We start from the raw sequence: 13,191 nt of genomic DNA on the forward strand, positions 1-13,191 counted from the left end.
TGATGAGAATTTTATACTGCCTAAGTCCTATTACTTATGTATCATCGGATATCAAGAGGAGACAAGCATCGCACGAGGAGTAGAGAAGCAGCTGGACATGAAGACGGACGTCAAGATGGACGTGAAGCTGGACATGGAGCTGGACATGAAGATATCTCATGGTCGCGCGAGGGAGGAGCGGGAGGAAGGCGCGAGAGGAGAAGACGACGTCCAGGCCGGTCCAACACCCGGTTAGACCGGCCTCCAGACCGGCCAGCCCGGTCCCTGGCCCGGTTGACCGGGCGCCAACCGGATGGGATTCATCGTACCGGGCAAAAACCGGAAAGTTGCGAACTTCCCGGTTTGCCGCCCGGTTGACCGGATGCCACGCCGGCCTGCCCGGTCACTGGCCCGGTTGACCGGATTCCAGACCGGATTTGTCCGAGTCTGTCTCGACCAGATCTATTCTGGGTCGGTTTTACTTGTATTTTTCGACCAGAACTCGTCCCGGACGCCTATATAAGTGCCTTGGACGACCCCCTAGCTGTTTTAGACCAAGTTTAAGATAAACCCTAGTTCATAGTTGTTTGCTAAGCAAAACTATTGTTCCCCAACTCTCCAATTCGTTGCGATCTGGAGTTTTATGCTACTGAAAGTTTGTGTGATCTGCTGTTCCATTGGGGATTAGAAGATTGCAATCTACCGCCTCGTGGTCGGCGGCTACGTGCGCAAGTGTGTGGAGTTGCGAATATCTTGCAGGGTTGAGAGCTGTTGCATTGGCATCAGGAATCAATCGAGAGACTTCGTCGGCGTCATACAAGTTATCCTCCTCATCATCATCGATTTCCATCCGCTGCTACCATCGTGTGTTCATCACCACCGTCGCTTACTGAGAAGATCGGGCCACCCCTTATCAAAAACCCAAGGTCTGGCCTTAACTGGTTGTGCCTGGCAGTGACCTTGGTGGAGGCATTGTTTTGAGAGTGGGGACTATCTTCAGGGTGAAAACCTAAGATCTTTGATCGGGCGACGACGGTGTTTGAGCACTGTTCCCTTCTTGGAGGCGTCGTTTTTTGGAGAGTCTGCAATTCAGGTGTTGTCATGGTGGTGGATGTATTGCTGGTGGATGTATTGCTGTTGTTAGGTCCGTGATACTGTAGCGGGATTTTTGTTTCTTAGTTTTCTTTTCCTTTTTTTGGCTGTGTGCATCCGTAGTGCCATTAGGGTGGTGCGTTGTTGCAGAGGCTGGGTGTAATTGGTATCTCTTGATATTAATGTATTCCCTTTATCGAAAAAAAAAATTGAGGCTATGTGCCTGATGTTGAAGATATTGTTGTCAGCTACAACTTGTACTATGCGAGAGGCAATTTTCTATTTTTGTACTTTTCATCTACATGATAACCTTTTCCTTTTGTAGAAGTATACATGGGGACTTCAGTTTGACATTACATATGGTCATAGTTATCATTTGAACTACATAAGGTCTCTTTCAAGTTTTCAACCTCTATGCTTTGAACAATGAAAGAAATGGCGTACCTGGTTCAGGAGTCCAAGGCTAACAACTTTAGCTCCTTTCTTATTAGCTTCATATATTGCCTTCTCAATCAGGTCATTGATTGCTTCCTTCTGCTGGTTCAGTCCATACTGCAGAATGAAAAATGTTACTATTAATTTTCACAGTAAATGTACTAACTTTCTTGAAATCAATTCAAACATGATTCTTACATGGAAACTGTATCTTGGTATAGCCCATGACTGCATCCTGAGTTTCTTCATGACATTCCTCTCAACGGTGAACCAAGAACCATACGCCCATGTCAGCACCATGAACAACCATGTCACAGGCCACATGATCCGCAGTTGCCACATGGAGGTGTACGGCTCGGAGGCATATTGGGTGAACCCAGTCCTCCTTATATGATAGATTGACTGCAGGCTGGTAAGATGGGTAAGGTGAACTACATCTACTGATTCGTCCTTGTTTTTGAGTGAATTCTCATGCGCTGGCTGCTCTCTTTGCTCATAATCAATGATTGTCCTTCGCCTCCCTATTTCGGTACTGTTGGATCACCCTTGAACGCTTTAAATTTGTTTAAATAAACATGTAGCAGGTTGGGAATTTGATGAACAGTTACCAATATTTAGGAGTTGGTTTCCCAAGAGCATAGTACATGTACGTGTTGGCTGGGACTAAACCATGTGATAGCTCAGCTGCTAATTAAGTAAGCATGGTAAGCGAGGGTTTGAGGGGGACATGCATGTAATGGGCTCGGTGACGATGGATGCGTGGTGGTAGCGTGTGTAGAGGAAGTGGTGGTGCAGCGTGCGGTGGAATCAGTAGTAGAGGAACTCGGCGGGGCCAGCGTGGAGCAGCACCAACAGCATCGCACCGTCTGTCGACAGCGGCAGGTGCTGCCCGCCCGGCATGTACACTGAGCCGAGGAGTAGCAGGATGGCGCTCAGGATGATCTGGTCGTCCCTGCCATGCAACACACAGTAGTCATCTAAACAACCAGGAATAGGATGCCACAGAAAGCTCTTTCTTAAAATGTACATAAAAAATTGAGCATAAAACTGCAAAATGTGGCGTATATATGACCCCATATTTTTGTAACAAAAAAAAGAAAAAAAATGGTTCAACTTGAATAGGGGTTCATGTTTCAAGCCCGTGGCTTCCTAGCTTAATTTTGTGCAATCTATTTGTCATAATTTTGGCATCGTGTTACACGATGCATGTCTATGATATTTATCAAAATAGTTTTTTCACAACTTCTTCAAAAGGAAAATAAATTGCATTTTACTCACTTGCTGTGCATCCTCTTAGGGTACAAATCCACGTTCTATATTTGTATGCATACCAGTTCCGCTCTCGGTCTACCTGGTCGAACTCGATGCCTCGGTCAACAAGGAGAACGCCGCCGCTGCCCGGACTAATCCTATGGTTTCCCCCGCTACACGGAGGGGATTGGGGAGGGGGTACACCCGACGCTGAAGGAAGGCAGGGTGGCACCCTCAGGCGTCACCGCGTCGGTGCCGGACGAGCCAACATGGATTTCTTCCAACCCCCAAAACCACTACCCCAGACAACATAACTGTCTAATATCTTCTGTTAGTGTCAACATAACTGTTCTTCATTGGGTGGCGTTAGGTGTCAAATTGGTCCAAAGCCTATGATTGAAAGAGAGCTCGGTGTGCTCCGTTTTGATGCATATGGCTTGCTTTAGAATGTGTCCACAAAATCTTGGTTACATGGAGCCAGTAGGACCACTCCAATGCGTCAACAGGGGTGGAGGTTCAGCCCGGCAACCCTGAGCAGTTGCCTGGGCTTTGCACTCAAAACTCCACTAAAGTTATAGCACCGTTTATGATTAATCAGCTAATTTTTTGGGCAAAAGCTAGATTAAGTGAGTAGTACTGAAACTTTGTCCATGCTAGGTGAGCCGGCTAGCTTCGCCACTGTGCGTCAAGATACATATGCCATCAGTGAAATATTTAAAATAGTTTTAATTAGGATGGACCCAGAGAAACCTTACTGATCGATGGAGTCACAATGCCTCTCTCTGATGAGGACGAGCTGGTATGGTGGTAGGTACCATTCCATCATGACTGTGGTCACACTTTCCTTTCCATGGCACAAGATGGAATAATGGATGCAAAAGGCAGTGTGTTGAGCCAGTTAACTATTTGTGTTATTCATAGAAAAATGGATCCAGTGTGTATGAGATTTCAAAAATGTTTTTCTTTAGAGCATGTTATAGTTTTTAAAAGCTACTTGCCTTTTGTGATACGTCCCGAACGTTCAGAGACAAACTATTTGTGTTATTCATAGAAAAATGGTTATGAAACTGAAACAGGAAATAATAGTGCTTATACAATATCTGATTTGAATCCTCTTTGTTATACTACACCAGGACCCCCTGGTGCCTGAACAGGGCCGGCACATTGCAGGTCTGCAGCCACAGGTGAGTCATTCCCCTTTTTGCTGGAAGATGCTGTCAACTATACTCCTATTTTCTTTCCTCAATGTGCCGAGTATGGTATTCTATATGTATGTGGAATTACATGTTAGAACACTGTTGTTTTTATTTATTTTTCTGATAGCAAATGTAAATACTTTACTAGCTAAAGAATATCCTTGTGCAGATAGAGAAGTTACCTACGAGTGAAAGCTACCACTCAAGTAGTTAATTAGTACCCATTTAGAGGAAGTAATTAGTACCCTGTTAGAGGAAGTATGCAAGTGTAGTACTTGAAAAGCACATGCAAACCGGAAACCCACTTTGGCTCATACGTGTAGATGCACCTATTGTCGAAAAAACATATTTTAAAATGTCGAAAATTTCAGAAAAAAAATCGGGGTGTACTTTCACATGTTCTATGGGTCGTGAAAAAATATTAATTTCTGTGGCCTGTGCAAAAAAGACAATTTTTTGTACTCTGAAAAAGTTTACTACGAGACATCTATTTATCTTTTTTACATAGGCCATGTAAAATGTTTTTTTTCCTGCAAAACTTTTGTGCTCTAACATAGGATGTCCGGATGCGCACCGAAGAATTTTATTTGAATTTTTTGACATTTTGAAATTGATTTAAAATTTGTTTTTCTTAATAGGTGTAGATACACCTATGAGCCAAAACGCCATGTCGCATGCAAACCTGTAATTGTGTACTAGCATGTCATAAACACAGCTCCTATCAGCAATAAATAAACACACCAGGCAGTTAGATGTTACTAGCATGCCATAAACACGGCAACCAGTCCCCATATATTCCCCTCTATAAGGCTCAGTTTGAAAGTATATTTATGTAATCCAATAAAATGCCCCGTAAAAGAATGAAGAAAATGATGTACTTTGGGAGATAAATTCACATGTATACTATTTTTTAGTAGTCTCTAATCAAAATATGTGTATAAACATACTGGTAGTTCGACTCGCAAAAGTTCATCTTGGACTTGCTCAATTTTTTTTTAAATGATTCTTAACCGGAGGAAGGAGCAACTAGCACAGAAGGCCAGCTTTATCTTTTAGAATCCACAGAAGACCAGCCTTTTCTCAAAAAAACATACACAAAATTTACAATGCAGGCCAAAATTTTATCAATTCAGATTGACATACTGGCAAACAAAGTGCATAACAGATACTATTATGCTCAGCATTGTGAGACAGTTTGAACAGAAGTACAGAACTGGAAAGTCCTTCATTCAATGATCCATACGACAGTGATAACTGCTAGCATCACCCCAACCTTATACGTATATTCCCAAAGAGCTTGCCGGGGAATTACTTGTTTTCTGTCGGTAGAGCAACATAAATTGGTCAAGCTTTCTTAATCTTTGCATCCCTCAGGTATGGCAGGGGTTAGCTGACGTTGGTTTGTTGAACCACATGAAACCACATACCTCTACTTAACTGTTGATTGTGATTAACTTGTACTGCACATTAGTTTTAAGTCAATGTAAACACTGCCCAACCCTCATTCCTGTTTTTTGTTGAATTGCATTATTGATGGAAGGACAGATAACGATAGAAATAGATCAAACCAAGTCATGGACTCATTATCATAGGAGTGAATAGCGCGATAACAGCTAACCAAGTAACTTTGGTAGATCAAGGTACATAATTATAGGCTATACTTCTGCTAGCCAATGTGTCTGCTTCTTCTTCCTTAGCATGGATCCAGCGAGCATATCACATCTATCTGTATACTGTTTATTCCGTTGGCCTGCAACCAGAGCTTCAAGCTTCAGCAACGGGACAGAACCCGTGCAGAATCGCAGCAGACCAAACTTTGTCCATGTCTAGCACCATGTCTCCGCACTCATGCTCGTTCCATCCCTCCAATGCATGAACAATTCCAGCGATGCGCCACGCACTCATCACTCTCCTTGGCAGCCAGTTCTGAAATGTTTTTTTTTGTTAGCTTAATAAGATCATGTAGTGCAGTTCTTGAAGAGTTGCAGTTAACTAGAGCCTTAATTACCTCGCACGAATGAACATTCTGCAGTGTTTTAGGTACGCTCATTGCTGGGGTTGTTGAGTAGGCGCAACAGTCCTTGCGTACCGTTCTTGGTGGGAACTGTGAGTATGGGATAAACCGTGTTCCTTTCGGTGCTCTGAACTGTTCAGCAGCATCTAAACCTTCTCCTATTACCCACACCTGCAAAATTCGATCAGGCATTCCATTTAACTGATAATGCATGATTTGTAGTTATACGATGTCCCTCCTACTCGGAACTGAACAATTATCTTCTTACGTTTGCAGTGCCAGTTTTTGATAATAAAAGATTATCAGCTTTATCTTCTGGTATTTTGGGCTTGAGGAAATGATAGTCTTGCTTGTTTGTCATTATGATCTGCACAAGCGGAGTTGCTTTTTAGTATAAAAACCATCAGCTCTCCGTGTGATCAAAATGGGACAGATCTCTATTTAGACCTGACCTTGATATTTTTCTTGCACAATGCTGCAGCCACTGCCCGGGCCACCTTCGAAATATTTCCTGCAAGAACAACTTGATCTGTGCCTTTGGGGATACTATTCACAACCACTGCAGCAGCTAGGCTGGTGCCATCCACCAGTTTCACCCCCAACTTTGGGTACTTTTGTAGATAAAGTTCCCCACTTCCATTGAGGCTCTGGGCCTGTTGGGTTAAAGATATGAAATTGTAGTGAGCGAGAATTATTTGAGCGGTGATATCTGTTATAGAAGTCTCTAGGTTTGCCTACAAAGACGTAGGTTTAGCAGCAGAAGCTATACTGCATCAGTATTTTTAATCATGAGCATATGAATTGATGATGAATGATAGTTTGAACAGCTGAAGAAATAATTTACCTGATTCAGGAGTCCAAGACTAACAACTTTGGCTCCTTTCTTGTCAGCTTCACATATCGCCTTTACAATCAGGCTATTGATTGCTTCCTTCTCCCAGTTCAACCCATACTGCACAAACGGAAAGGTTAGTTCATTGTTAGTTATAATTGATATAATTCATATCTCCAGTGCATTCTAACCATGTCTTTTGATCTAACACAATTCTTACATGGAAATTGTATCTTGGTATGGCCCATGACTGGATCCTGAGTTTCTTCATGACATTCCTCTCAACGGTGAACCAAGAGCCATACACCCACGTGAGGACCATGGATAGCCACGAAAGAGGCCACATGATGCGCATGTACCACTTGGAAGCGTACGGCTTGGATGCGTACTCGGCGAACCCAGGCCTCATGTGGTAGATGGACTGCAGGCTGGTAAGATGGGTAAGGTGAACCACATCTACCGATTCGTCCTTGTTCTTGAGTGAATTCTCATGCAGCTTGTCCGATGACTTGTCCATCGTGTTGTATATGTAGTCGTAGAAGGGCATGAAAAGAGAGTAGTTTGTCCGGAACTGGGTGTGGTGAAGAGAATGAAACCTAATACATGGACAAAGTTCAGATCACACACAGCGAGAAACAGACATAATCATGGACTCATGGTGAAAAAGTAGTTAAGTAGTATAAAATGGTTCAATGTCGTCTTCCCTTGGTTAGAAAAGAATGCTACTGTAAGTTGTGTGATGGGTGTATATGAAAATACGTACGATGGTGTGTACATGATATACTTGAGAGGTGGGAACCATCTGAAGAGCCAGGTGGGCACCAACTCGAAGTTGCAGTGGCCCATGTTGTTCATGACATCGATGTAGAGCATGTAGAGCTCAAATGTCATGATTGAAGCAGTTCCTGTCAAGGCGCAGGCGATAAGCGGGATCGAGAAGAGCAGTTCATAGGCCACGAGCTCCGCAAATGGATGGATGACAGCTGCACGAACATAACGAGATAATTAACCTGTCATCTATCTGCTTAGCAAAATTAAAAGATTTTTTTAAGAGCTTTAACAAAGTGGTAGTTAGATTTGTATCATCAGATCAGAAACTAGATAGTTGGCAAGGGAAGTGACAAGCTTACACTCTGTCATAACTAATTGTTGATGTCTTTATGCTTACTGTGGAGAAGACAGCATAGTCAGGAAAGTACTGTAAGTTTTGCATCTTGGTGTATGAAAAAAGGTCAGGAAAGTACTGTAGATTTTGCACCTACTGTACTTTGTCTAGTTGATGACGTTGCGGGGCCATACAATGATGTTTTCTTGGACATGTTAGAAAATTTCTGTAATCATCTGTGTTCTTAAGATTTAAAGATCAAATCCAAGTCTTTTTTACTGCTTATTAAAATCTTTTCTTCGTGGGGAACTGCCTATGAAAATGAAGCGGAGCAGCCAAGGAATTATACAGGTTTACCGTTATATAGACTTCTCTTTTCTGTACAACTTTTCTATATCCTTCCTACACGTGTATATTTTTTAGCCATAGCAGGACATCTGCTAAAATTCCTTGCAAGAAGAAGCCTTGTTACACATGTCGACATATCAGTAAGAATCTATAGGGTGTCCATGCGAAGGTTGTGACTTTAGCGTAGCAGGTACGTGACAGTGAAGTGCTTGGTTCTGTTTGGTCATAAAGGAAGCATGTACAATCGGGAACGTATCGACTCAGCTTTTGAATGCTCCAGCAATATGTCTCGTACGTCCTCTATGTTTCCTCATTGGTCGCTATCAGCCATCAAGAGCCCAACATTGAGCATTTTGGAGTATGTATGTGCAGTTTTCTTTTGCAAACTTGTAAACTTTAGCAACCAAAATTTAATTGTATTTAGCGTGGTATAAGAAATCAATAGAAATGAAGAGTGAAACAGTGCTACTCGTTTTGATATTTTGTTTTCTCCGTATCTCCAAAATGCCATTTTAGTTAAATATTTATGGTTGACATGTTTATTGGACACTACCTTTGCAACTTCGGGAAATTTTTACAGCTACTTATCAGAGTTTATGCACACAAGGGTAGTAGTAATGGTGTTCTACGTGATGCGGGCCCAACCTGTGTGTTGGAAATGATCACAAACGAGCCTAATTAATATAACGCGAATTCTAATTGTTGCTGGGGCACTGTGTTGTGTTACAGGGTGCTCCTCGCTCGCGTCCGTCGGATCTGCATCCAACAGTGTATCTGAAACGGTGGCTTATCTAGAAAGCCTAGGCTGCACGTGGCCAGGCTGTGAGGAAATAAATCCAGCTATGTCGTCTTCCTCTCGTGTCTGTCAACGAGAAAGAGCTACGATCGAGAAATCCCCATCTCCCGTCTCCCCAACACCAGGAACCGGAGGTAGTGGTCGTGTGCGCATCCAACGACGCCTGCCCGGCCCCGACGCGCTCGATCTTCGCCGGAGAACCGCCCGCCCGACCCCGGCGCGCTCGAACTTCGGCGGTGAATCACCGGCCAGGCACGCCTAACCTCCGCCGGCGACTCACAGTCCTGGCCCCGGCGCGCGCAACCGAGGCGGCACTCACCCCTAATTTCCTTGCGACGGATCTGGACCGCGACGGCCGGATCAGCGGCTAGGAGACCGTCATCTTCAAGGCCACCGGTTTCCCTCAGCCTGACTTAGCCCAGGTACCGCCAGATCCGCTTGATTTGGGCGGAGCTTGTAACTTTAGGAGCTAAATTTTTTGCTTGACAAGCATCAGAGTTTAGGGATGCATTTTCTGAGATACAAAATGATGAGTTATCATGCTGGATGTATTTTTTTGTAAAGGGATTGTACTTTCCTACCTTTTCTTTCTCCATTCTGGGTGTCATATTATAATTGGATGTAACAATAGCAATCTGGATGTACTTCCTACGATTTTTTTACATCCGGATTGATGAAAACCTGTAGGTGTTTTTTTCAATTTTTGTTTGAAACTTTATGCATCTGGATGTAATTATATATTTGATCAATTTGCTTGGGATGCAGTACTATATTTGTTACATCTAATATGCGTTTGGACGTCTCTGAATTTTTTTTTATATTTAAGTAAATTTTTGGAGCTAGATGTATTTTCTCTTTTGTTTTTACATCTAGAATGGTGGCTACGGTGAAATTATTTTCTTATTCTACATCTAGAATCTTGAAATAAGGTTGCCCCAGATTTATACGTAACAATAGTACGTATTCCTCAGATTTAGATGTAATTTCTTTCTATTTTCTACATTCACCACTGTCAAATTTTTACATCTTTCATTGGAATCACAAACATTAGTATCTTTTCTACGATGTAACTTTTTGTAGTTAAACTACAACTTTTTACATGCCAATACTTATTCTTAACTGAGGAAGAAAAGAAGCAAATGGCAGATCCATTATTTTGTGCTTTATTTGTGTGAATTTGGAACCACATGATGTATTTTTTTCACGGTTGAGTTCTTGCTTTTTTTTTTTTTGCTCTTCACGGAGCCGGAAAATAAGGCGTCCTTCTGCATGTGCGTCGTTGCAAGTGGCTGAGATAAAGTGGGGACCCGGGCAGAAAGAAGAAACGTGCGAAACGAGGACTTTTCTAATTGTGGAACGGGAGGGATGTCGGACCGGTTTATTTCTATATTTAGGTGGGGCACTCTGTAAGACTATCTGGTGCTAGGGCACTGTGTAGCAATGTCCTTAATATAACTCACGTTTCCTGTAAAAAAAATCCGGTCGTCATTTTAATGCAGAAGCTGAGGGTACAACCTCCTTTCCAAAAAAAAAAAAAAAAACACATATACTATAAAGCTAGCCTTTGTTTTTAATTATTGCTTGCTCGATCGTCAGACACTACCATAATGGATCCTAATTAAGCCGTTTCGATGGCCGGTCCAGATCTGAGAACTCAACGATCACGTTCAAGGTGTCGTTCGTTCGAAAGGAGCAGGCCATGGCCATGTCCTTTCGGAAAGACATTAAACTGGCGTCTTCAAAACCACAAGGCGATCGACCTCGATCACAGTTTGATGCACTGTAAAATACACGCTGCCCCAGAGCATATACAGTAGACGAACACAGACGTTTGTTCGTACGCGACAAGGAAACGTCGAAATCACGTGATAGGAATGATGGATACGTACATGTGATGGGCTCGGTGACGATGGATGCGTGGTGGTGGGAGTGGTAGCGCGTGTAGAGGAAGTGGTGGTGGAGCGCGCGGTGGAACCAGTAGTAGAGCAGCTCCACGGGGCCGGCGTGCAGCAGCGCGATCAGCACCGCGCCGTCCGTCCGCCACAGCGGCAGGTTCTGCCCGCCGGGAAGGTGCAGGGCGCCCAGGTAGAAGAGGATCGCGCTCAGGATGATCTGGTCGTCCCTGCATGCGCACGCCAATCTTTCATCAGTCAGTCGCCGCCGTCACGCCGGCCGGCCGGCCGGTCTGCTCGAGCCACCGGCCGGGGGTCGGAGAGGAAGCGCCTAGTACTTACCAGTTGCGTTCGCGGTCCACCTGCTCGAACTCGATGCCGCGCTCGACGATCTGGCGCTTGCCGCGCGCGTTCTGGAGGCGGGACACGGTGATCCAGACCTGGTTGTGGACCGCCCGGAGCATCATCGACGGCAGGATGATCATGTAGCCCAGGTCCGCCTCGCGCCACCCCTTGGTCGCCACCACGTGCAGGCCGTGCACCACCCATGGCGCCAGCACCAGGTACTGCATGTGGACGCGCGCATGCCGGATTATTGGTCGATCAGTTTGAACGTCCTACACGATAGATTAGCTAGCAAGACAGCCAGGTAGCGTACCTTGAAGCTCCCAAGCCTCGCCCATGGCCACTCGGTGAACAAGCCGGGGTTCGTCGCCATGGCGTCTTGGGGACCTTGGAGCTTCTTGCTTGCTTAGCTATGTCTTCTACAGTGGCCTCTGCGTGGGTAGTTCCATCAATTTATAGACTCGGCTGGTCAGTGGTGAGTGGTGAGGGGCGTGAGTGTGCCTATATATATGCCTGGGGCATGCCGTCCAATTAAAACGCAATAATGTCATTTCCAGCTACGGCAAAAACAAAAACTATTTTAAAGAGGAACAATAATTTGGCCTTTGCACCAGGGTTCGATGCACATGATTAACTAAGTTATTTCACGAGCTGAGTCCATGGAGCGACGAAGAAGGACAAACTAGCATGGCTATGATCGAGAAAGAAATGACAACAAATACCTGTGAGTGAGGCTGTGAAACTGCTGAAGTGGCGGCCGACCCAACTAGGGAAGGTCAAACTGAAGTCTCCTGTTTGAAGAAGGTTCCAGAATTTCATTTGCGTTTCCAAAACTTCTTTTGTACAGCATTAGGCCAAAAAAATTATCCAGGTTCCGTAGTAAAAGCCAGGCCTACAGGTATACAGCAAGAGATAGAAACCAATGTTCTACATCATGGTGGATTTCAAAAAAAAAAAAAAAAAGTTCTACATCATGGTGCATGCAGTAGAAAAAGATTGCAAAGTTTCTACATTCTAATACCAGTAACCTAAATTGTAAGGTGGGTCTGAAGCTAGATAGTCTGATCTAAATTCTAATACCAGCAACCTAAATTGTAGGGTGGGTTTGAAGCTAGATATTCTGATCCTGAAAGATTGAAGAAAACCATCTGCGAGTGGAGATTTTTTTGGCTCTCGGTCATCAGTGACCCAGTTTTTTAAAAAATTCGAAAGTCACATTTACGAGATTTTAAAACATATTTTCAAAATTATGTCTGTAGCAAATGTTATCACACAGACGTGTAAAATATCAGTTTCAAATACTTCACAATCTAAGCTACACAAAAATAACAAGACTTGTGGATCTGAGATGCATACTTTCAAATCTCCAATTTTTCTCAGATTTTATGATGCCTACAGGAGGAGCCAGGTGAGTTACTGCCACGTACTGTAGAGCTTCAGTACGCATGCATTGCATTTGCAGGGTGATCCCGGTGTATTTCAATTTTCCCTGCACCCCTGGACTGGACTATTGAGATCCGACACGAGGGGAACTCCATGCTCGAAGTCTCCAGCTCCCAACAACCAGCTAGGCGCCTCCAAGTCCAAAGGCGATCTGGGTTCACGAGCCCATGATAGGAGGAGAAAGACAATTGCATGTTGTGCCCCGGCGCGTACGTCGCTGCCGATCTGCCGTCGCGCCATAGCCAAATGCTTGTGGGGACGAACATGACCGGTCGCTGATCGATCGAGTACATATATGCAAACAGCTGGTGATATTCATACAGTAGGGCATCCTCTATATAATACTACTACCTCCATCTCGGTTTAACACGCACACACACACGTAGTTTAAGATAAACTTTGATCATTGATTTGGTTAACAAAATATAATGTTTATGTATATGATACTATCTCTATAATGCAT

At 43.9% G+C, this 13,191-nt stretch overlaps 1 protein-coding gene across 1 annotated transcript; it reads right to left on the reverse strand.

The window, feature by feature from the left end:
- Positions 1–5,511: 5,511 nt before the first annotated feature.
- On the reverse strand, positions 5,512–11,766 carry LOC127300025 (very-long-chain aldehyde decarbonylase GL1-5). The gene is made up of 10 exons (XM_051330097.2): positions 11,599–11,766; positions 11,283–11,506; positions 10,938–11,170; positions 7,563–7,782; positions 7,020–7,395; positions 6,812–6,919; positions 6,420–6,620; positions 6,236–6,334; positions 5,962–6,138; positions 5,512–5,879 (listed from the first exon to the last, which is right to left on the reverse strand). The coding sequence occupies exons 1-10, from the start codon at positions 11,656–11,658 to the stop codon at positions 5,718–5,720; spliced, it is 1,860 nt and encodes a 619-aa protein (XP_051186057.1). The 5' UTR covers positions 11,659–11,766; the 3' UTR covers positions 5,512–5,717.
- Between the last annotated feature and the right edge of the window lie 1,425 nt (positions 11,767–13,191).

Source organism: Lolium perenne, chromosome 1, assembly GCF_019359855.2.
Source record: "Lolium perenne isolate Kyuss_39 chromosome 1, Kyuss_2.0, whole genome shotgun sequence".
NCBI classification, from domain to species: Eukaryota; Viridiplantae; Streptophyta; class Magnoliopsida; order Poales; family Poaceae; genus Lolium; species Lolium perenne.